Source organism: Muntiacus reevesi, chromosome 5 (assembly GCF_963930625.1).
Source record: "Muntiacus reevesi chromosome 5, mMunRee1.1, whole genome shotgun sequence".
Lineage (NCBI taxonomy): Eukaryota > Metazoa > Chordata > Mammalia > Artiodactyla > Cervidae > Muntiacus > Muntiacus reevesi.
Genome location: NC_089253.1, coordinates 102,054,660 through 102,076,472, shown reverse-complemented (window position 1 = coordinate 102,076,472; position 21,813 = coordinate 102,054,660). Strand labels below are relative to the sequence as shown.

General features: G+C 47.7%; 1 protein-coding gene across 1 annotated transcript in view; it reads right to left on the bottom strand.

The window, feature by feature from the left end:
- Positions 1-5,368: 5,368 nt before the first annotated feature.
- TNN (tenascin N) overlaps positions 5,369-21,813 on the bottom strand; it is a 71,804-nt gene continuing 55,359 nt past the window's right edge. Inside the window, exons 17-20 of the mRNA XM_065936923.1 lie at positions 17,666-17,762; positions 16,614-16,781; positions 9,353-9,516; positions 5,369-6,582 (exon numbers count right to left, since the gene is read on the bottom strand). Of these exons, the coding sequence (XP_065792995.1) occupies positions 6,442-6,582; positions 9,353-9,516; positions 16,614-16,781; positions 17,666-17,762 (570 nt within the window). The 3' untranslated portion in view covers positions 5,369-6,441. The remainder of the gene's footprint in view (positions 6,583-9,352; positions 9,517-16,613; positions 16,782-17,665; positions 17,763-21,813) is intronic.

The window sequence follows — 21,813 nt, the reverse complement described above, 5'->3', positions numbered from 1 at the left end:
TAGATGAAGACCTGGGCCGCCTCCCCTCACTGTGGCACCTTTGTTTTAGAGATCCTGGGTGATTTCAGTAATCAACTACTTGGGCCATTTGATTTTTTTTTTTTTTTTCTTTTCCTGCACTTTAAATTCACCAGGAAAGACTGATCCCTCAAAATCCTAGGCCCCCACCATGGACCCCAATAAAAGCAGAACCCTAAGCTAGCTCTCTCTCTCTTGAGCTGTTTTCTCTCTCCCCCACAACCTCACTATGCAGCCCCAGGCATGAAGTGTAACTGCCAGGTCTTGTAAGAAATAAACCTTTATTTTTTCAAAGTTTCCTAATAGTTATTGCTGAAGGGTGTCTTAAGATAAGAATCACAAAAGCCAGTTCAACCAAAACATTGGTTATTGATAGGTTGAGACCAGCACAGAACACACACCCAGCCTCACTGGCCTCCTTATCCTTCTCTCATCAAAACTAATTTTCTTCAGTTGCCAAAATAAGTAATTGTTTCATTCCATTTTTTTCCCTTTTTAAATTTAAATTGCAATACTACAATACCTTTGTTTTCTACTTCGGTCATTTAAAGTGCACTGCAATCTGTATTATAGAATGAACAGGCTTCTCTGGGCTAACCTGAGAACCTTTGTATACCATTGGAATCAGATCTCAACCCACTTCCCATTTCCCCCGTAGAAACTAACACAAGGCCTATTGGGAAGTGGATTCAGCTGCGCTTTAGGAACTGCCTAAAACCCCTTCCAGGGGCGCCCCCCATCCCCTTGCCGGACCACCAGCCCAGTAGACCAGGTTGGGGGAGACAGTCCCGAGCTCACCAGGCAATCTCTTCTAAAGGGCTTCAGGGGCTCCTAACGTGCAACTGGGGCTGAGAACAGCGGCTAAGATGAAAAAGGGGGTGGCAGTGGATTGCAGTTTCTCAGGTACCTGTTTTGTGCGGCAACACTGGCTGCGCAACCACCAAGCGATGGCTGGAAGGTGAGTCGTACCCCACAGGCTGACTCTCCAGATGAATTTACCCGGGAAGAAAGAAACGTGAGGACCCCCAGAACTTCCCTCGCTGTAGGGGAGGAAAGGCGCGTTGAGGCTAGAGGTTCCCGGTAGGACCACACTGCCATCTGCTGGCCCGGCCGGGAACAGCGCGCCCCTGAGCCGGGCCGCTGGCTCCAAACGTATTGATTGATCCGCACTCTTTATCGACAGAAACCTCCCGATCCTCTCCGCTGTCCGGGTGAAGGGCTTCAGAGTATGACCTGGAAATATTTTTAGCGGAAGACTTTCTCCTGTAAATGGCTAGCCGAGAGCATTTCATTATTTATACTTGCTTTTCCACTGCCATGCTGTACCTCCACCCGGGACACTCCACCTGTCCACAGCCTCCCTCTCTTCACACAACACACCTGGTCTTTTCCTGCAGGGCATCCCTTTGATCATAATACTTTGGGTCTTTTTTTTTTTTTTTTTCTTCTTTCTCCCTAGTTCCTTCAGCGTTTTCTGGCTTTAATGATCCTTGAATCCCTGAGAATTCCAAGTTAAAAAGCAGATTTTTTTTTTTTTTTAAATTTTCGGTCACACAGCTTGTGGAATCCACCAAGGATTGAACCCAGGTCCTCAGCAATGAAGCGCAGAGCCCTAACCACTGGACTGCCAGGGAATTCCCCAAAGCAGAACTCTGGACGTTGTGTGACAAACAAACGTTGGGACCCTCTTCCCAGAGGAAGCTACTGTCAAGAACAACCAGTTTTAAACTCTGCCATGAAAGGAGCCCTCCCCTCATTTGCCACCCATCCCCCTCAGATCCTGTTAATCCTTCCATTAATATTACTGATCTGTGCTCTTCTGTTTCCCACCATTTCTGCCTCAGGCCAAGGAAGTCAGTGTCTGCGCGCGTAGTCGCTTCAGTCATGTCCAACTCTTTGCGACTCCATGGACTATAACCCACCAGGCTCCTCTGTCCATGGGATTCTCCAGGCAAGAATACTGGAGTGGGTTGCCATGCCCTCCTCCAGGGGATCTTCTCAACCCAGGGATCGAAACTGCATCTCTTATGTCTCCTGCATTGCAAGTGGATTCTTTACCACTGAGCCCCCTGGGAAGCCCATACCCATCGCCTATTGCAATAACCCTTCACTGTCTGTGAATCTCTACTTCCTTCCACGCCTCCTTTCATTCTCCAACTTTCCCAATGCCCCCAACTTCCTTCCACGCCTCCTTCCATTCTCTATGCTGTCACCAGACTGATGCTTCCAAAATACAAGTCTCACTACAAGTGTCCCTCCAAGGTTTAAACACCCTCAGTGTTCTCCACTGCCCCTCCCAAACTTTTTCATCTTAGCTGTGGTTCTCAGCCCCATTGCATGTTAGAAGCCCCTGAAGCTTTAGAAAGCACAGCTGCGCAGGACTCAGCTGAGGCCCATTGAAGCGGCATCTCTGGGGGTGAAGTAGGGTCTGGTTACGTGACAGCTCCAGCTGATCCTGATGATCAGTGACAGCTGGGACCACGGTGCCAGCTGAGACCACCGGGCTCGCATGGCTGAGAGGAGTTCCTGCCCGTCTCTCCAGTATGGCTGCCCATCCCACCAAGAAACCATCTTCCTCCCTGAAACACACCACACTCCGTCCGATCTCATTTTTGCCATCAGGTAACCTCGTCCTGAGGTGCCCTGCCTGCCCCCAGCCTTTCACCTGTCCCTGGCGAATCCAGATTTGTTCTTCCAGACGCGATGCTGACACCACACCCACAACACTTTCTGGGGCACCCCGCTCTGCTCACAGCACTCTCTCCATTGCAGTGCCCACTCTGCATCCCCACAGCTGTCCCCACCACCCCGCAGGCAGAGGCTGTGTTCTGCTGATCACTCAGGGCTTTGCTAGCATCTCCCTTGGAACAGGAAACCGCTCAGAGACTTTATCAACTGTGATACTCCGTCCTCACTTTTACCCTGGTGCCTGGCTATGCCCCTGTCCCTTCTATGACAGCTTTTGTTTGTTGCTATTCTTCAGTTGCTCAGTCATGTCCAACTCTTTGCAACCCCATGGACTGCAGCATGCCAGGCTCCCTGTCCTGCACTATTTCCCGGAGTTTGCTCAAACTCATGTCCCCTGAGTCGATAATGCCATCCAACCATCTCATCCTCTGTCATCCCCTTCTCCTGCTTTCCATCTTGCCCAGCATCAGGGTCTTTTCCAATGAGTCAGCTCTTCGCATCAAGTGGCCAAAGTATTACAGTTTCAGCTTCAGCATCAGTCCTTCCAATGAATATTCAGGGTTGATTCTCTTTAGGATTATTTGATTTGTCCTAGCCAGTAAGAATCGTCCCTGAAGCTTCAAAACACTGATGGCTCATAATCTGACTCTAAGAAAAGTGTCTGACCCTCGAAAATGCAGGTCTACCCAGAAATCTATTCTGGGGCCTATCCTACATTCAGGCAGAGCAGGAGCTCCCAGAGTTGGTCACATTAAAATGAGGTTAGGCACAGATGTTTAGGTCTGGAATGTTCTCCTCAGTCAGACAAGCATCTTTGAAAATGAGCCCCCTGTCCCTACCCCCACCGACTTCCTTGTCTGCCCCAGTGGAATCCTTGAGGAGTCAACTGAGGTTTTCTCTGCCCTGTCCTTTCAGGGCAGCAAGAACCCTACAGGTGAAAGAATGCAAGAAACAGCTCCAGTTTCCCACAAGTTCTCTGGCTACCATGTCAGACGCCTCCTGAGCAAATAGCCCATCAGCGAGTGGCCCCCTTTGCCAGAGCTACAGTCACCCATCCATCAGAAGCCCCAGCCCAGAGCTCCCGAGTCAGAGGGGTGGGGGCCCAGCAGTCCTCTTCCCCAGGAGCATCTGAGAAGCCTGATTCAATGTGGGAAGACCACCCACCAGGCACTCCACCCCCACTGTGAATCATCCTGGGGTTTGATCCAATTTGTAGAGGTGGCTTTCCTTTTCCAAAAAGGCTGCACCCACTGGGGTGAGCACAGTGGTTCTGAGTCACCAAGGTGGAGACTCTACCTGCAAACAGGAGATGAGAGGCCTTGGAATTTCCAGGCTGTGCAAAGGAACCTTTAAAACCGACAAGGAAATTAGCTCCTGCTCTGGCCCTAAGGTATGATGTTGGAGAAGGCTCTTGAGAGTCCCTTGGACTGCAAGGAGATCCAACCAGTCCATCCTAAAGGAGATCAGTCCTGGGCGTTTATTGGAAGAACTGATTTTGAAGCTGAAACTCCAATACTTTGGCCACCTGATGCAAAGAGCTAACTCATTTGAAAAGACCCTGATGCTGGGAAAGATTGGGGGCAGGAAGAGAAGGGGACGACAGAGGATGAGATGGTTGGATGGGATCACTGACTCAAAGGACATGGGTTTGGGTGGACTCCGGGAGTTGATGATGGACAGGGAGGCCTGGCGTGCTACGGTTCATGGGGTAGCAAAGAGTCGGACACAACTGAGCGACTGAACTGAACTGAACTGGCCCTAAGGAAGCTGGATCAAGGCTAAAGACATCTAGTCAGTTTCTACAAATATCTGCTCCTCACAGAGGCTTGTGGAGTCCCCCAGTATTGCCACCAATCTCTACCTCCATCTCTTGATCCTACCTTAATTTTCTTTCATGGCACTTATCACTTCTGGAAATTGTATGGATATCTGTTGTTTATTAATTATCAGCCTCCAACAGAATATCAGCACAAGGACAGGAATCTTGCATTTGGTTCACTTCTAGAGTAGCAGGACTTACAGTAGACCAGCATGTAGTAGGGCTTAATCTGTATTTGTTGAATGAATGAAGGAATGAATGCATGACAGCACACACACTCCAGTAAGGCAAGAATGGGCTCGCTCACCTCTGTGAGCTCACCTCACACTGCCTGGGAAGCAGGCAGAGCCTTAAAGTCTCCTTGAATCAATGAACAAGGTGCAAGCTTGTTTTTAAACCATCAGCCCCAACACCTACACAGTACTTCATCCAGACTGCCCTTTATCAGACTGAGCAGTTACCAGGGCATTGCTCAGTGCACGTGTAAACGGAGCCAAGGGGATGCTGAAAATTTTAAAGGTTGACAAACACTATTCCAAACGGATGGCTTGGCGTTTGGCCAGAGGTTAAAACCTGGAGAACCCCAGGTAATAAAGGACTCCCAATCCTGAAGGAGGATTGCAGCTTGTAGGGCATTTGTCTTCCTCTTCACTCACTCACTTCTCCTGCTTCCAAATACCATTATTTACCATCACAACAGTAAGAGGTCACAGCCAACCAAATTCCATTATAACGCTCAAATTGTACCTTTGCTTGCACTTAGGTTAAATTTAGAATTCAAGTGTACTTGCATGGGGAAAATAACACACAGCAGATTTTTTTTAATCAGTGGTTTATTTTTTTTTTTTTTCTTGAATAGGAATTTGACTTTTTTCAATGGTTACTGACTTTGCTACAGAAAAACCTTCCAAAGTGATAGGAAAATAAGACAAAAGGATCTGACCTTGCCAAGTGTCCATTCAGACAATAAGCATCTGGTACTGAGCACTTTCAGAAAACCCACGGGTCCAACAGAATAGGCGGTAGGGGAGAGGGGAGGAGGCTGAGGACTTGATGTTATGAAGGAGTGACAAAGAAGAGTCTTTGGGAGGACCCAATTACCAAGAGAGTCAAACTATTCAAGGTTGAAATAAGTGAGAATTTATTCACAACATATGCAGATCTACAAAAGTGATTATGCAGATGGCTGGTAGGGGGCACTTCAAAATAGCAGTAATATGGAAGCTGGGGTTTCCAGCATGCCAGATACCAGTCAGAACTTAGCAAAATTCGACTTCTCTCTTTGTCTCTTCTAGTTCCCTTGAATAACATCAACAATTTTTTTTTTTTTTAAAGGGGAAGATTTATGCCTTTTCCCCCCAAAATCCAGTGGTAATGGAAGGTAAGTTTCAGGCTACTATCAGCCCCTTGTCATCAAAGAGAAACCCCTCTTTGGTACTTCTTTATAGACAGAAGATTTGTATTAGTAGAACTATGTGTGTATACATATATATATATATGTACATATATATATATATACGTACACCAATTTTGAGATTTCCAATTAGTGAAGTACTAGATGATTCTTCACTTTTTTTTTCCCCAACCCCATATATTTGTTACTGAAGCTAGAACAGTAAACCTTGCAGTTTCAGTCCTGTCTCTCCCATAGACACGGTGCAGCTACTTTTGTATGGATTTTCAGGCCCCGATATACGTGGGCAAAATGCAGGTGACAGGGAAGTAAGCTGCATGGCTGAGAGCTGGCTGACATGCTTTGTCCTGCAGATTATCCAGCCATCTCAGAAGCCAGGGGCCATGAGCCTTCTTCAAACCTCCATTAGTCAGTCATCACTACCCACCCCACCCCACGCTTACACAGATGGCCCCAACCCTGGGTTGGTCTCCTCTTGTGCCATATATGCACAAATGGGCCGTCAGAACGTTCTCGAATTTTCTCCCAGCATTCGCTTCTTTCTGCCCAGAACATGCTCCCCGCTGTAGCCGTGAGGTCGGATCTTCAACTCCACAAAAGGAATGGAGAATTCATGTCCCTTCCATGGCTCCCAGTTCACCCCCTATGTTAAATAAAGAAATAAGCCAATAAACAAGCAAGCCAACATCAAGAAGAGGCGCTCGGGAGAGTGGAGTGGGTTATGGCACCACAGAGTGCTTCTCTACCAGAGAAACCACTCCCTCCCCACTTTGCGGTTGTTTAGTCGCTCAGTCGTGTCTAACTCTTTCACAACCCCATGGACTGCAGTCCACCAGGCTCCTCTGTCCACAGGGTTTCCAGGTGAGGATACTGGAGTGGGTTGCCATCTCCATCTCCAGGGGATCTTCCCGACCCATGGATCGAACCCAAGCCTCCTGCATTGGCAGGTGGGTTCTTTACCGCTGTGCCACCTGTGAAGCCCACACCTCTCTGCACAAGGGACAGAAAAGGAGACTGGGGTACTTATAAAGGAAGCGAGAGGAGCCTGGCAGTGTGTGCCCTCTGCTGGGCAGCTGAGGTTAGACAGGCTGAGGACTGGGAAGCCCCCCGAGGTTGGAGGATGGGGGTGTAAGCCCAGCAGGTGGGTGAAGCCAGAGCAGCTGCAAAGACAACACAGGGTCAACCTGGTCAGCAGTGATTAAATTCACAGTGATTCGCCTCACTCTTTTCCTTTACAAAAAAATTAAAGACAAAAATAAACACATTAATTGGCCAATTGTGTAAAATCATTTTCAATTTACACTGTACAGATATTAGCTCTGGGGTAACGAATAGCCTGCTGAAAACTAAATTTCGCTTTATGACTTTTGACTGGTGAGCACAATAATATTTAATTCACTTAATAACCTTGCAACCTGGCCAATAAAGAGCCCAAGTGACCAATTTTATGTATTTTAATTTCTGAGGTAAATAATAAACAAGAAGCTAAATGCTGTGCAGACTGTGAAAAGCACATTAACCAGATGAATGTCTTTTATTAGCAAATATGGGGATGGTTTAGGGCACGTTGGCTGCTTATTTCAAATATCTGATCTCTGATCACAGCTTCCCTGAGTCAGTCCACATGCAGCCTCCAGGATTCATGGGCCCACCCTCCTTGGTTCCCCTGAGTGCAAATTTCTTCTTCCCTTTGAAAAATCATGTAAGGATGGGGAGTCCCTACTGCCTGGTTAGGACCAACAGAATCAGAATATATCTGGACTTTAGATGTATTAATATTTACAGTCATTTTGATATAAGGTGAGTTCTGGGGAGAGGTGACTTCCTGAATGCTAGGATCAAGACCCAGGGTAGGAAATTAGAAACCCAGGGAGGGGAAATTTCATAGAGTGGGATGAATTAATGATGAGTAGGAACAAAGATGCAATTTTCAAGAAGCTGTGAGGGAGCAAACAGGAGATGTCTAGTAGCTGGCGAGGAGTCAAGATGATGTTCTCGGGGCATGAGAGTTCGAGAAATCACTGGTATGAAAGTTTTAGAGCAAGGGAGGGGTGAGGAGCCTGTGTTCACACTCCTGAAGTGGAGAAACTGGTTTAGCACAATGCTCTGAGCAGACTTTGGGTGGCTCTAGGATTGTGGATCCAAGGGTGTGTGTGTATGCTAAGTCACTTCAGTCATTTCCGACTCTATGCGACCCTGTGGGTCTTGCCTAAAGCAGAAAACTGTTCCCCGTGATCAAAGGACAGAGAAAAACAGCTCTGGTGTAACTGGAAGAAGGACTTCCCTGGTGACTCAGATGGTAAAGAATCCACCTGCAATGCAGGAGATCCGGGTTCGACTCCTGGGTTGGAAAGATCCCCTGGGCGAAGGGAATGGCTAACCACTCTAGTATTCTTGCACGGAGGATTCCATGGACAGAGGAGCCGGGATCGCAAAGAGTCAGACATGACCGAGTGACTAACACTTAGAATTCTTACTTTTAACTGAAAGAACAACTGGATAGAATTCTGATGTGTCTGTTATGGATAAAATGTTTGTGTCCCCTCCCAACACCCAAAAATGTATACACTGAAGCCCTAACCACCAATGTGATGGTATTCACAAGTGGAGGCTTCCGGAGGTAATTAGGGTTAGATGACGTCACCCATGGTAGGATCAGTGCTCTTCCAAGAGAAGGACAGACCAGAGCTTGCAAGCCAGCGAGCGAGCGAGCTCTGCCTCTACTGAGTGAGGACACAGTGAAAAGGCGGCCATCCACAAGCCAGAAAGACCTCCCATCAGAAACTGAATCTGCTGAGAACCTGGACTTCCATCCCCCAGAACCATGAGAAATGAACACCTGCTGTTTAAGCTACCCAGTCTCTATTATTCTCTTACAGCAGTTCAAGCTGACAAAGAGAGTGTCCACATGTGAATTTGTAAAGTAGAATGATGTGTGATGCATACCATCCCTGTTAAGCTGTGGGTGGCCTGAGTCCTCCCGACACTGAGGAAGGCCGCAGCACCGGTGGCAATGCAGAGAGGGGTGGGCTGCCGCAGATGGGCAGAGAGGACCTAGACCTCAAGGCCACGGAGCCTGGAGAAGGAGCCCTACTGCCCTGACTGCTGGCCTCAGAAGGAGAGGGGCAGCCACACCAGCTGGAGGGTGTCACTCCGGGAACAGAATATGGGTGGAGCTAGTGGTAAGGAACCTGCCTGCCAATGCAGGAGAAGAAAGAGATGCGGGTCTGATCCCTGGGTGAGGAAGATGCCCTGGAGGAGGAAATAGCAACCCACTCCAGTGTTCTTACCTGGAGAATTTCATGGACAGAGGAGCCTGGTGGGCTACAGCCCCCGGGGGTCGCAAAGAGTCGGACACGACTGAGCGACTAACACTTTCACAGGGACAAAAAAGGTGTTCCCCTGCCACCCACCTCGCTATGCTTGGTCTCCCCGTATCTGCCGTTGGGGTTGGCCAAGTGGCAGTTCTTGTACCACCAGCCGCCGTGATGCGTCAGGGCACAGTTGCTGAGGGCGATGTCGTTGTCTCGGTCAAACGTTGTAAACTTCCATCCGTTGTGGTAACTGAGCGCATCCCCTGTGGGCAGAGGTGACAGAGGTGGGTGGGATCCTCCTCTGGCCTGAGAGAGGACTCGGCAGGAAAACCTCCGGGCACGAAAATGCCAGGGGTGCAGTTGGTTATGCCACAAGGAGTCACGGCCTTTCTCAAAATCGCCAAGATGAACACACGACACGAATGAACAGGTTCTCTTTCCTCGCTTGTCACCCAAACTTCAGGCCTGTTTTTCCAGTCGCTTGAATAGCATTTCCACTTAGTGACTTCACAGTAAAATATCCAAACATCTAAAACCGAACTCCTCGACATTCCTCATAGTACCAGACCAACCTCACACAACTGACCCCCGTCCCATGCCGCTGTCTCTGCTTCAGCATCCCCCCATTGGTCCAGACTGGGCACTCCTGAGCCACCTTTGAAAATCCTGTTGCCCCCGCCCCTCACCAAGATCCAGCCCTTCCTTCTGCAGATCACTCCAATACACCCCTGTCCCCCACGTCTGCCACCCTGGGCTGTTCTCACCTCTCCAGGCCTGTGTCAACACAACAGGCTTCCCAGTTCTTCCGAAGCTTAATAAGTATCCTTTTTCATCATCTCATATCTACTTCCTCCCATGTGGAGTGAACTACTCCTCCTGGCCTTGCAGGCTTGTACCTTGGCTGTATCCTCTCTACAACCTCATAGCCTGCTGTCTGTCCCCAAAGGCGCTGAATGTGTAGGGGGGATGAGTCCATCATCCATGCCTCTGCTTACCTGCTTCTCTCTACCCTTCAACAGTCCAAGTCCTCACCACTCCTCAAAGCCCAGCTCAATCCCACTCCTGAGGAAGAGTCTCCTTCTTAATCCTCCCATGCGCCCTCTTAACACCCACACACCTGAACTTCTAGAGCCCTTCTGGGCACACAGGTACAATTAAGTACTCATTACAAACTGTCTAGAAACCTGCCTTAATTACTTGACTTGTGTTCTACTATTTCCCCATCACATTTGTCATCCTTTTACAAGTTTACTTTTTAATTCAGCTCATAAACGGCAATAAGGGCTCATATAAATCCCAAGCTTAATCAAGTCTGTTCCTATGATAACAATACTTCCATGTAATCTGATCTCCGAGTTACGGATCACCTCCACATGTGCATTCTCATCTGATGCCCCTGACAAGCCTGCGGGGTGGGTCAGGCAGCTCTTAGTCCCATGAGGAAGGAAACTCACAGAGTTTGTTCTAGGGACTTGCCACAGTCTCTCAGTCCACTGGCAGCAGAGCCAGGACTCAAAGCTCCAACCTCAGACCCCAAGCCCGGCATTCTTTCTGAGCCACCAATTCACCTGCGGTTTGCTTGTTTCAACAGCAGGCTTTGATTATGCCAACAAGAATGAGCTATCTCTATCTACAACAGTGGTTCTCAAAGTTTGGTCCCTGGGCCAGCAGCATCTGCATCACCTGGGAACTTGTTAGAAATGCACGTTCTCAGGCCCACCCCAGTCCTACAGGACCAGAAACTCCAGGGTGGTACCCTGCAGTCTGTGCTTTGACAAGCCCTTCAGATGCCAGCTGAAGCTTGAGAACTTCTGTCCTGCAACCTCATTCATTCATTCATTCAGGAAACGTCAGGTACACCTGCCATGGCCCAGGCTCTGGGAATGCAAACAGTGGTCCTTGCCCTTAGTTGCGGGTGGCTGGGGGTAGATACATAAAGAGTTGACAAAACATGGTGGAAAGGGAAGGTCTCAGCTTGTCTTTCTCATTTGGGAGCTCAGACGGTGGCCCTTTCATGTCCACCATGTTGTTATTGTTTAGTCGCTAAGTCGTGTCCAACTCTTTTGCAACCCCATGGACAATATGTAGCCTGCCTGGCTCCTCTGTCCATGGGATTCGCCAGGCAAGAATACTGGAATGGGCTGCCATTTCCTTCCCCAGGGAATCCTCCCAACCCAGGGATCGAACCCATGTCTCTTGCTCTGGTAGGTGGATTCAGTGGGCCACCCGGGGAGCCCTCGTGTCCACCTTTGTTGTTGTCCAGTCACTCAGTCGTGTCCACCACTTTGTGACCACATGGACTGCAGCACATCAGGCTTCCCTGTCCTTCACCATCTCTCAGAGCTTGCTCAAACTCATGTCCATTGAGTCGGTGATGCCATCCAACCATCTCATCCTGTTATCCCCTTCTCTACCTCCCTTCAATCTTTCCCCTCATCACAGTCTTTTCTGAGACACAGCAAAACCTCTTCCCCTGCTAATTTTCTCCAATGAAAGAAGAGCAAACTGTCACCTCATTCACAGACATTTCTTCATCTCCTTAGACTTTCTGCAGATAGTTCCCTACAGTTCAAAATACCACACAATGGCTCCCTTAGTAACACTTTTAATGAGTACAGTTTACCTAACTTGCAAGTAAGTTCCAAGAGCTGTTTTCTAAGCACCTGTGCAGAGGCTGTTTCTTAAAGATCTCCTTGTGGCTATCTAACCTTGGGCACTGGGATAAAGAAAGGTGAAGCAGGTTGTGGCCTGAGTGTGAGACTTCCCCCCACTTCCAATCCATGATGGATTATCTACCTTCTGGCTTCAGAGACCAAAGGCACACTAATGCTCCAAGTGTAGATAGCGAGTGCTCTCATAAATCAAAAACTAACTTTCCTTTGGTCATCAGGCCCTGGCTAAGACAGTGTTCTGATGTATTAAGCTTATCTCCTCAAGGAAAATAGAGCAGAAAAGTCAATGGTGGTTATACTCTCTCTCCCTCTCTGGAAGTTTTAGGAGAAAACATTGATGTGATATAAGTGCCCCACTTCTAATGTAATGGCCTTGGGTGGGAGAGTCAGTGGCAAGCCCATAAGAGGTCTGAACCCAAGCCTAGGTGGGGCTGCTGACTGGTCAGCATCCATCTCATCAAAGTATCTCTTGAGGGGAGGGAAGGGGGGTTCCTAGTGGGTCCAGTGGTTAAGAATCCACCTGCCATTGCAAGGGACACAGGTTTGATCCTTGGTCCGGAAAGCCCCCACATGCTGCAGGGCAGCTAAGCCTATGTGCCACAACTACTGAGCCCATGATCCAGAACCCACACTCTGCAACTCCTGAAGCCCTAGAGCCCGTGCTCCACAATGAAAGAAGCCACCGCAATGAGAAGCCTGTGTACCATAACTAAAGAGTAGCCCCCAGGCGCTACAACTAGAGAAAACCCATGCACAGCAATGAAGATCCAGTACAGCCAAAAATAAATTAAAATAAAATATTTGAAATATAAATATATACATATATAAATCACTCTGGGACCAACTCTTCTCCTCTCGTACCTCCTGAGATAGGAAAGATGAGCCAGGCAGCTAAGCTATCTCAGGCCAGAAGAAGCTGTTAACATCACATCCCCTGTGAATGAGACACAGGCACAGGATCATGTGTCTGGACCTTGAACCTCTTCCACTCTGAGACCAAGAATGGGCCCACGAAAGTGTGATTTGTGTCACTCCAGCTTTCCCTTTTGTTCATGTGTTCAACGATCCTTTCCTTCTTTAAGTGCCAGTACTTAAAAATTCACTTCAGAGCTAGGGAAGCACTGGCCTTTGGGATGGAACAATTTTTCACTGTAGGTATTTGACAACCCTGGCCCCAGCCAACTGAATGCTGGTTGAGTTCCTCGTCACATTTCTAAGTGTCCATAGAGGGTGAACCATCCCTTCTTGAGCAGTTCTAAGTCTCTGAAATCAGCTGCAAGTGGCTAGTTAGCCCGCAGAAATCCTTCTGCACCACCCTGAATGTCTGCCTATTTATGTTTTCAATATAATCTCCAAATTAATGAACAGCAGCATCCTGAAGGTAGAGCTCATACAAAGTCCTACCTGTCTCACTCCAAGAATCAGAAAGTCAATTGACCTGGCAGTACCTTGCTGGAATTTCCTTTAAGGAGGAATAATGTGCTGGCTTTTTTTTTTTTAATCAATTTTTATTGGGGTATAGCTGCTTTACAATGTTGTTTTAGCTTCAGCTGTGCAGCAAAGTGAATCAGCAACACATACGCTTCAGTCAAGCCAACTCTTTGAGACCCTGTGGGCTGTAGCCCGCCAGGCTCCTCTGTCCATGGGATTCTCCAGGCAAGAATACTGGAGTGGGCTGCCATTTCCTTCTCCAGGGGATCTTCCCAACCCAGGGATCAAACCCGTGTCTCTTGTGTCTCCTGCACTGGCAGGCAGGCTCTTTACCACTAGCGCCTCCTGGGAAGCCCGATTTAGCACAACGGCTGTTCTATAAGGTTGTTAGTTTCTCCTGTATAGCAAAGTGAATAGGCTCCACACACACACATATATCTGAGTAGGGTTCCCTGAGCTCCACAGCAGGCTCTCCTTAGTTATCTACTTTATACATAGTATCAGCAGTGTGAATATGTCGATTCCAATCTCCCAGTTCATCCCAGTCCAATCTCCACCGCCCCCCCCCCCCCCCAACGCCGCTTTGGTGTCCATATATCTGTTCTCTACATCTGTGTCTCTATCTCTATTTTGCAGCTTCTTGATTTGACTTCAGTAGAAGCAAAAGTTGAGGGCCCGCCTGGACAGTCTGAGTAGGAAAAGAACCTAAAACCTTCGTTATCCACCAGAGCTGTACATCTCTAGTTCCAAAAAGAGTGACAACAGGATTAAAAGCTGCGGAGAGCAGGCCCATGCCTGGAGATATCAAAATGTTCCCTTTCTATCTGAATGCCATGTCCTCTAAACAGTACCTCATCATCTAGGACATAAGCAGCCAGAAGCTTGCTAAATTTCAAAATCCTCCTTGGGGACCAATCAACACATATAAGGAAAGCTCAAACTCCACTAACCCCACCAGCATAATTCAGAATTTAAGAGTAAGAATGATAGTACACAGGGGAAGATTAGACCGCTGCTTAAATGCTGCATGAATTCCAAGTCTCCCAAGGCTTCCTATTAAAAAATACATCCTCCACTGACCAGCACTTGTTGGCCTGCACAACCTTAGAATGGGAATTAGCCCCTAATCACAGTTAAAATGCAAATATAGTCCCCGGGAGGAGAATCACAGTAATTCACAAAGATGTTGACTCCTTTTCACTCATTTTCCCATTAGCATCAGGTCATTTACTGGATTAGGACAGACCTCAGAGAAGGGACATTTGAATATAGAGGGAGGGGGACTAGGTAGCCTGGGAGGGCAGGCTTGAGTGAGGTCCCCAGCAGAAGGCCCATGAGGGCAGCGGGTTTCAGGGAGAGATGTGGGCCCAAGTGCCAGAGGGAACCAGCCCAATCCCATATCCTACCTGTAGAAGGTGCCATGAGTGCAGTCTCTGAAGACTGGGCTTTTTCAGCCTGAGAAAGGAAGGCTGACTGATCACTGTGGTCAGGACCAAACAGGGTATTGGGAAGAAAAGGGATAGCCAGATATTTAACTATGTGGGCTGAGACAGAACATGAGGAGGCCCGAGGGGTCTGATGAAATAAAGTTCATATTTTCTGCCAAGATACAGGGCCCATTTGCACCTTGTCCATCTCCTTTAGTGTGTACCATGCATCTGTATTAACCAGACCTCTTTAGGAAATGATACTCCCTCTTAATATCCTCAAGGAGCCATCATGGATCATGACCTGTGATCCAATACTTTGTATGTGGTGCAGATCTGGACTGTGTAAACTGTCAATGATACATCATTTGACGGACTTATAACCCTCTATCTCAAGCACTTATCTAACTGTGCTCTGACCTCTAACAGGAGAGACAGTCCTCTGAATTTTCTGAAAGACTGCCACCTGGGTTATAATCAATTCTCAGGTTGGCTGGAATAAAACTTCCATGTCTTTCTTGTTTTTCACCGACAGGTCTAACAGAGACTGCAGTGTGCGCACCCTTTCCACCTCTGGCTGTAATGCAGTCTGATCAGCTACAGTTGGTGAAAGGGTGTGGGAGCCAGTGCACTTACTCCTACAAAAGGGCGTCTTGAAATCCCTCTCATTCGATTAATATCCTTAGAAACCACTAAATGCCCATCTGTGTTTCCCAACTATATTTTAACTGGCTTTTTTCTATGCCTGGCTTCCACATTTTTTATATCAACCCTGAATATTCACTGGAAGGACTGATGCTGAAGCTGAAGCTTTGGCCACTTGATGCGGAAAGCCGACTCATTGGAAAAGACCCTGATGCTGGGAAAGATTGAGGGCAGGAGGAGAAGGGGACGACAGAGGATGAGATGGTTGGATGGCATCATCAACTCAATAGACATGAGTTTGAGCAAACTCTGGGAGGTAGTAAAGGACAGGGAAGCCTGGTGTGACGCAGTCACTGGGGTCCCAAAGAGTTGGAAACAACTGAGCGACTATCACACACACACACATTCCTACATAGCCCCAACAAAGTCAAAAACACGCTAAGTCAAACACTAGACTTACTTGCTAGGGTTTAAAGACAATAAACACAGGTTTAAAGTATAATATTAAAACAAAAACCACACCTTGCATCTTAAAGAAAATGCTCAGTGTCATAATTCCAGTATTTCATCAGCTGCTTAATTTTGTTCTTTTCCTTTCAAGACTTAACACACCACCAACTGGCTTAAATCCAGTGAGACGCTAATTGAGGCTACCATTCCCCTCCTTTCAGCTGAACTATTAATTTCTGTGTTGCCATAGTTGTGTGGAGTTAATGAGACCGATTCTTCTTATTGTGTGAATCAGCACTTCCATTCTTCTGTCTTTGTTTATGGCAAAGTACCACAATAAATTTAAATAACACACACACACACAGGCACCGCTGTACAAGAGTGGCAGCCACACTACTGAAGCCGAATGAGAGGTGGGCAGACACTGTGAAATCTCTCGGAATGTAGGTTCATCAGTTAATGTACAACAGCCTGAACTGGGGCAGAAGAAGAGGAAGGATTTTACTGGTGGAGGATCAGTGTGTAACATAGAGAAGTTCTGATTTTATGACAGACAAAGATTGCTTTGACAATTCTGTTTTACCCCCTACAGGGAGCGGGACCTCAACTGTTCAATGAGGACAATTCACCTTTGTGAAACAATATTCCATCCCCCAGGTCCACGGCAGGTGGCCGACCCATCCTCAAGATGCACCAGGCAGGAGACCCCAGCAGGAAAGACACATTTTGTCTTACCTGCCGTGCCTCTGTATTTCCCGACTGTGAGCCTGTACCGCTCCTTGCTGGAGGCCACCTGGAAGGAGTCGTACACGGCATAGGCAGATTCGTTGGCAGTCTGTAAGTCCACTCTCACCTCGTAGCGGGTGGGCGTGCCCATGGTGAGGTTGTGTAGCTTGTCAAGTCCTAAGAACAAGGAATGGAATTCTGGTAACCAATCACCACTGTTTGCATCTGAGACTTTCAGTCCCCCAAATGTGTCTTGGCCTTTTCCTCCTGTGATAATGGGGCGGGGATGCGGGGGTCTTCCCTATACCATCTCTTATGGCAGGCTTATTTTCTCAACCCATTATGTCTTTGGCACAGTCATGCTTCTGAGCATGGAAACCATGCTCTGGGAGGGGGTGGGGGTGGGTAATCATGGGATGAATCTGCCCCCACTGATTCCTTCTCTCTCAAGCAGGAGCAGTCCTAATTATCATCCACTTATCTCACCAAGTGGGAGTGGAGATCAGCCACTGACTCCAAGGTCACTGATGGGATTTTTTAACCAAGCAAACCACAAAACTCATCTACTCAATCAGATACTGCACATCCACGTGATGAGTTTCTAATTCTTCATTTCCCAACTGATGCTTCTGGCTATTTCATTCTCCACGAACATCTGCTCCAGAAGAGAGCAGAAGGAAAAGGGAGAAAACAATGCCACAGTGACTGGTATTCCTCACAGAATTCCAGGGAACCTGTGTGACTGCCCAATGAGAGCCCAGAATCCCAATCAATCAATAACTGTTCTCCTCCTGTGGCTTCTGAGAAGTTCAGGATTGTGTGGGGCTCAGATGCAGCATAAAGCCCACGTGTGACAGTCCCACCCTCCCACACACCCAGCGCACACCAGAACCTTCCCAGTAACCCAGCCCCACCAACACCCTGGTGGGCGGCTTCCTCAGTGCCCCCATCACCTGGAGCTCTTCCTAAATGTGGGAAGCTCCCTCAAGCTGCCTGATCAGCTTCTTATGGAAGAATCTCCCCTTCACACCCCAGACTTCAGGGATGCTTAAAGATCATACCAAGCCAAAACTCCTTCATGGGGTCCCCGAAGCCTTCCACGTAGGTCCGCCAGCGCTTGAAGAAATCCAGTTGCCCGGTGTTCCGCCTCTGGAAGACCTGAAGAGGGAGACGGGCATTTCTCTCTGACACACGTGGACAGACGTGGCTAAATGAGAGAGAACAGCATGGCATGCTGCAGGCTGCCCTGAAGATGGACAGAAGCGGCCAGGAGGTGAAACTGACAGAGGTGGTGATGGACCGAAGTGGAACTGGGAGAGAGGAGGACATCAAGACTGCCTTTCGAGTTCTGGGCTCCCAGTGCTGATGGCAATTCACTCTGCTGATTGCTAAGAAAGGGGCTCTGAGAGAGGACAGTTTCCATGGGGGCAACATCACTCATTTGGGACCTGATGAGTGTGAGTAGCTTCTGAGGTATCCTGGTGAATGAAGGTGCCATAGGAGCTGCTGAATGTCAGGGCCAGAGCTCTCAGGAGGGGGCCTGGCTGGACTTAGAAGGTGAGCTTGTGTCTGAGATAGTGCTGGGGCTCACCAAGTCCAATTTCGCTCTCCTCTTCTCCAGGACACAAAGAGACTTTTTGTTGCAGCCTTTCTTGCATTTTAAGTTGGAACCATGTGACTTGTTCCGGCTACAGGACTGAAAGCGGGAGCACAGGGTGTGGGGTGGGGGTCTCCCCACTCTCTCCCCCATTGCCCCGGGCCAAGGTGCCATGGCGAAGCCACATGTCAACAGGGCAGAACCATGAGCTGGAATCAGTCTGAATCCTGAGTCACCACTTTGCACACGTGAGAGAAAAAACCTTTTCTGGGTTAAATCATTGGAATCAGGCATTAGTTTGCTGCTACAGCTTAGCCCATTCCATCCTAACTAACGTGGAAAGCTATCAGGACACAGAGAGGGAGATGAAGCCATCGGAAGGATGAGACCAAATCAGGAACTGAAAGGAGCAAGCGGCCTAGAATGAAGCCTTGTGGATCCCAAGATATAAGAGCCACACACCGCAAGATGAGTTCCTGAAGGAGATAGAGGAGCAGCTAGTGATGTAAAGGACAACTGGGAAGATGTGGAATCAGAAAGGCCACCAGAGAAAGGTGTGCCTGATGGTGTCAAGTGCTGGTGAGAAGTCAGGGAACGTGAGGCCCAAACTGCCCACAGACTCTGGTGACACGGAAGCCCCGGTGACTTGTGCGAAGGCTGTGCTAGTGAGTGATGAGGGCAGAAAGCCACCTGGTTCCAGCTCAAGAGTGATTGAGAAGGGACAACATGGAGACACGGTTGCGGCTGTTTCATGAGAGTATGGGCTGCTTTCTTTTCAAAAATCCCTCCATCTGGGGAAGGGAGGCAGTTCTGGCCAGAATCACTGGATTCTTTTCTATGCTGCTGCTGCTGCTAAGTCACGTCAGTCGTGTCCGACTCTGTGTGACCCCATAGACGGCAACCCACCAGGCTCCCGTCCCTAGGATTCTCCAGGCAAGAACACTGGAGTGGGCTGCCATTTCCTTCTCCAGTGCATGATAGGGAAAAGTGACAGTGAAGTCGCTCAGTCGTGTCCAACTCTTTGCGACCCCATGGACTATAGCCTACCAGGCTCCTCCGTCCATGGGATTTTCCAGGCAAGAGTACTGGAGTGGGGTGCCATTGCCTTCTCCTCTTTTCTATGAAGTAAACCTAAAAAGCAGCTAAGGGCTAAACACACCTATGTATGCTTTTGCACTTCTAATTCCTCCTGGCCTTGGCAGCCATGCTAGACGCCATGCTAGCTAACCCCACACATGAGTCTGGAACTCCCTAAGAATGGAGTGGCATCTTCCTCTCCACCTACTGTCCTTGGTGCTCTTTCAAAAGCAGAAGCCCCAACACAAAATCCAATCCCCCTCTTTTCCACCATGCTTCACACCACGTGCCTTGAAGTCAACCACTTCATCTGGAATTTGGTGAGGTAGACCTCCTAATATTTGAGCATTCTTGACACATTTTTCTCTGGGAAGAGACAGGGAGGGAGCCAAGAGCGGGTTGCCCACAACAGTGCCCAGAGCTCACCGCCAACTCCTGAAGCATCAGTCCCTGGCTGCTGGCCTGGGAGGCACTGAATGAAGGGTGGGGGTCCTGGCAGGGGTTGGTGACTCAGTCATTTCTGTTCCTGAGCATCAGTCGACTTGTTGTCCAACAGGGTTGGAAGCGGGAAGGAGGGGTCTACCCCAGAGGTACTAGGAGGACTCATGAGACGGGATGTGTGAAAGGGTAGAGAGCTGTGAGCAGAACTTAGGGATGGTCACGGTGAACAACTGCACTAACACTCACTAACACTGTTGTTCCCTTTCCCCTCTTCTTATGTGTCCATCTTATAAAGACATCACCTTCCTTTCCTGGCTTCCTTGATTTCTTTTTTCATTTACTGATCTATGTAACAAGCGCTCGTTGAGCACTTTTAAAGGCTGACTCCAGGGCAAGAATATACAATGCCATTTTACAGATGAGAAAGTGTAGAAAAACAAATAGAGTCACACAGCCAACTATTCGGTGGCTGATGCAAAGAAAAACACTGCCTCATCTTTCCCTGAGGAAGCCTGAAAACACCAGTTGTGTGGAGTCTACTGTTTAAAAAGCATGCCTTAAGATTCTGAGTCTGTTCGTTTCCTATCACGGCACCTGGGACTCCTCCTGGATCATGAGCAATGAAATCCTAGGGCATCACCATTTGATTCCATACACACTGCATCAAATTCTATTCCCGCTAATGTAGTTAGTTCCCATGTAAGGTCAGGCTCAAATCTGATCCCACCCTCCTAGGACAGAGGATTTACAAAGGCATTCGGTCTCTATCTCCAATCAATGAACGTAGTGCCAAAGCATTTTTTTGTTTGTTTCTTTGTTTATTTTACTAATGCTTCAGCGTGGCTAGGGAAATTAGAAAAAAAAAAAAAAAAAAAAAGGTTCTGATGCTCTTTGCATCACTATTTAGACCCAGTTCTACACTTACTAGCTGTCTCCTTGGGCAAGTCAGTTAACCTTGACTAGCCTCACTTCTCTAAACTATGAGATCAGGATGTTAATAGCCTATTTGTCATTCTCTTAAATCAAGGCTTCAGCATGGTCATGAATTACGATAAATCATAAAGGCCAGAGTCCAGCTCATACAGATAAAATAAGTGATTATTATATCTCAGTAAATGTGTTAGCTTGCATTTTATAATGTCAGATTCCAAATGAACTGACCCATGGGGATCATTTGTACATCTTGATCAGGCAGCCTTAATTGACTCACTGAGAATCTAGTCCATTCCCTTCTAGGAGATGAAAATACCTTATAATAAACTATTTGGGATAACAGAAACCGCTTGCCAAATAAATCTCAAAGGAGAAAAAAATCTTTGATTCTAACAACAGAGCTTCATTGTACTCTAGAACTTTTGGTCCTAAGTGACTAAATCAGGAGGAAAAAATTAAAATCTCACTTAAATGCCTGTGGAAAGAGCCTCTCATGTAGTTCTTAGGACTTACAAGATGGGAAACAGAAATGGAAATATTTGAGACACTTAAGTGTTCCTTAATAGTCTCCATTCCAGCTTCCAACCCGTAGCCTCAGTTACCTCAGGGCAGAGTTCTGGCTAACCCAAGTTAATCAAATTGTGTTCTTGCTGCCTGAGTGGAAAAGAATTTCCTTTAAAGGATTTGAGAAGCTCAGTTTATAAGGGTAATATACTATGATCATCTTTCAGTGACAGAAGACTTCTGAATCCCCCAAAACATGGAAATTACTAGTAAAAGATTTGGTGGAGAGGTTTGCAGGACTCCACATATTTTCTGGAGTATAGTGACTTCGAGGAGAACCCGACAGCATCTCAGATCAAGTAGTATCTTCAGGAACCTGGGTGAGAAAACAAGATTTGGGAGGGGATGGGGCACTGGCATTGGTGGGAACCCAGAGTTATTTCTGGAACTGAACTCTGTGTTCTGGTAAAGGTCACTTGTAAAAGGCAAGCTCCTTGAGGTCAGGGATTTTTGTCTCTTTGGCCCACTGCTGGTTCATAAGTACACAAAACATTACCTGACACATAGTAGGCACTCAATAAATATTAGTGAAAAAGATGGATACTCCCAGGCAGACAGACTAGCAGCAGGTCTCTTTCAAAAAATTGCCCTAGACAC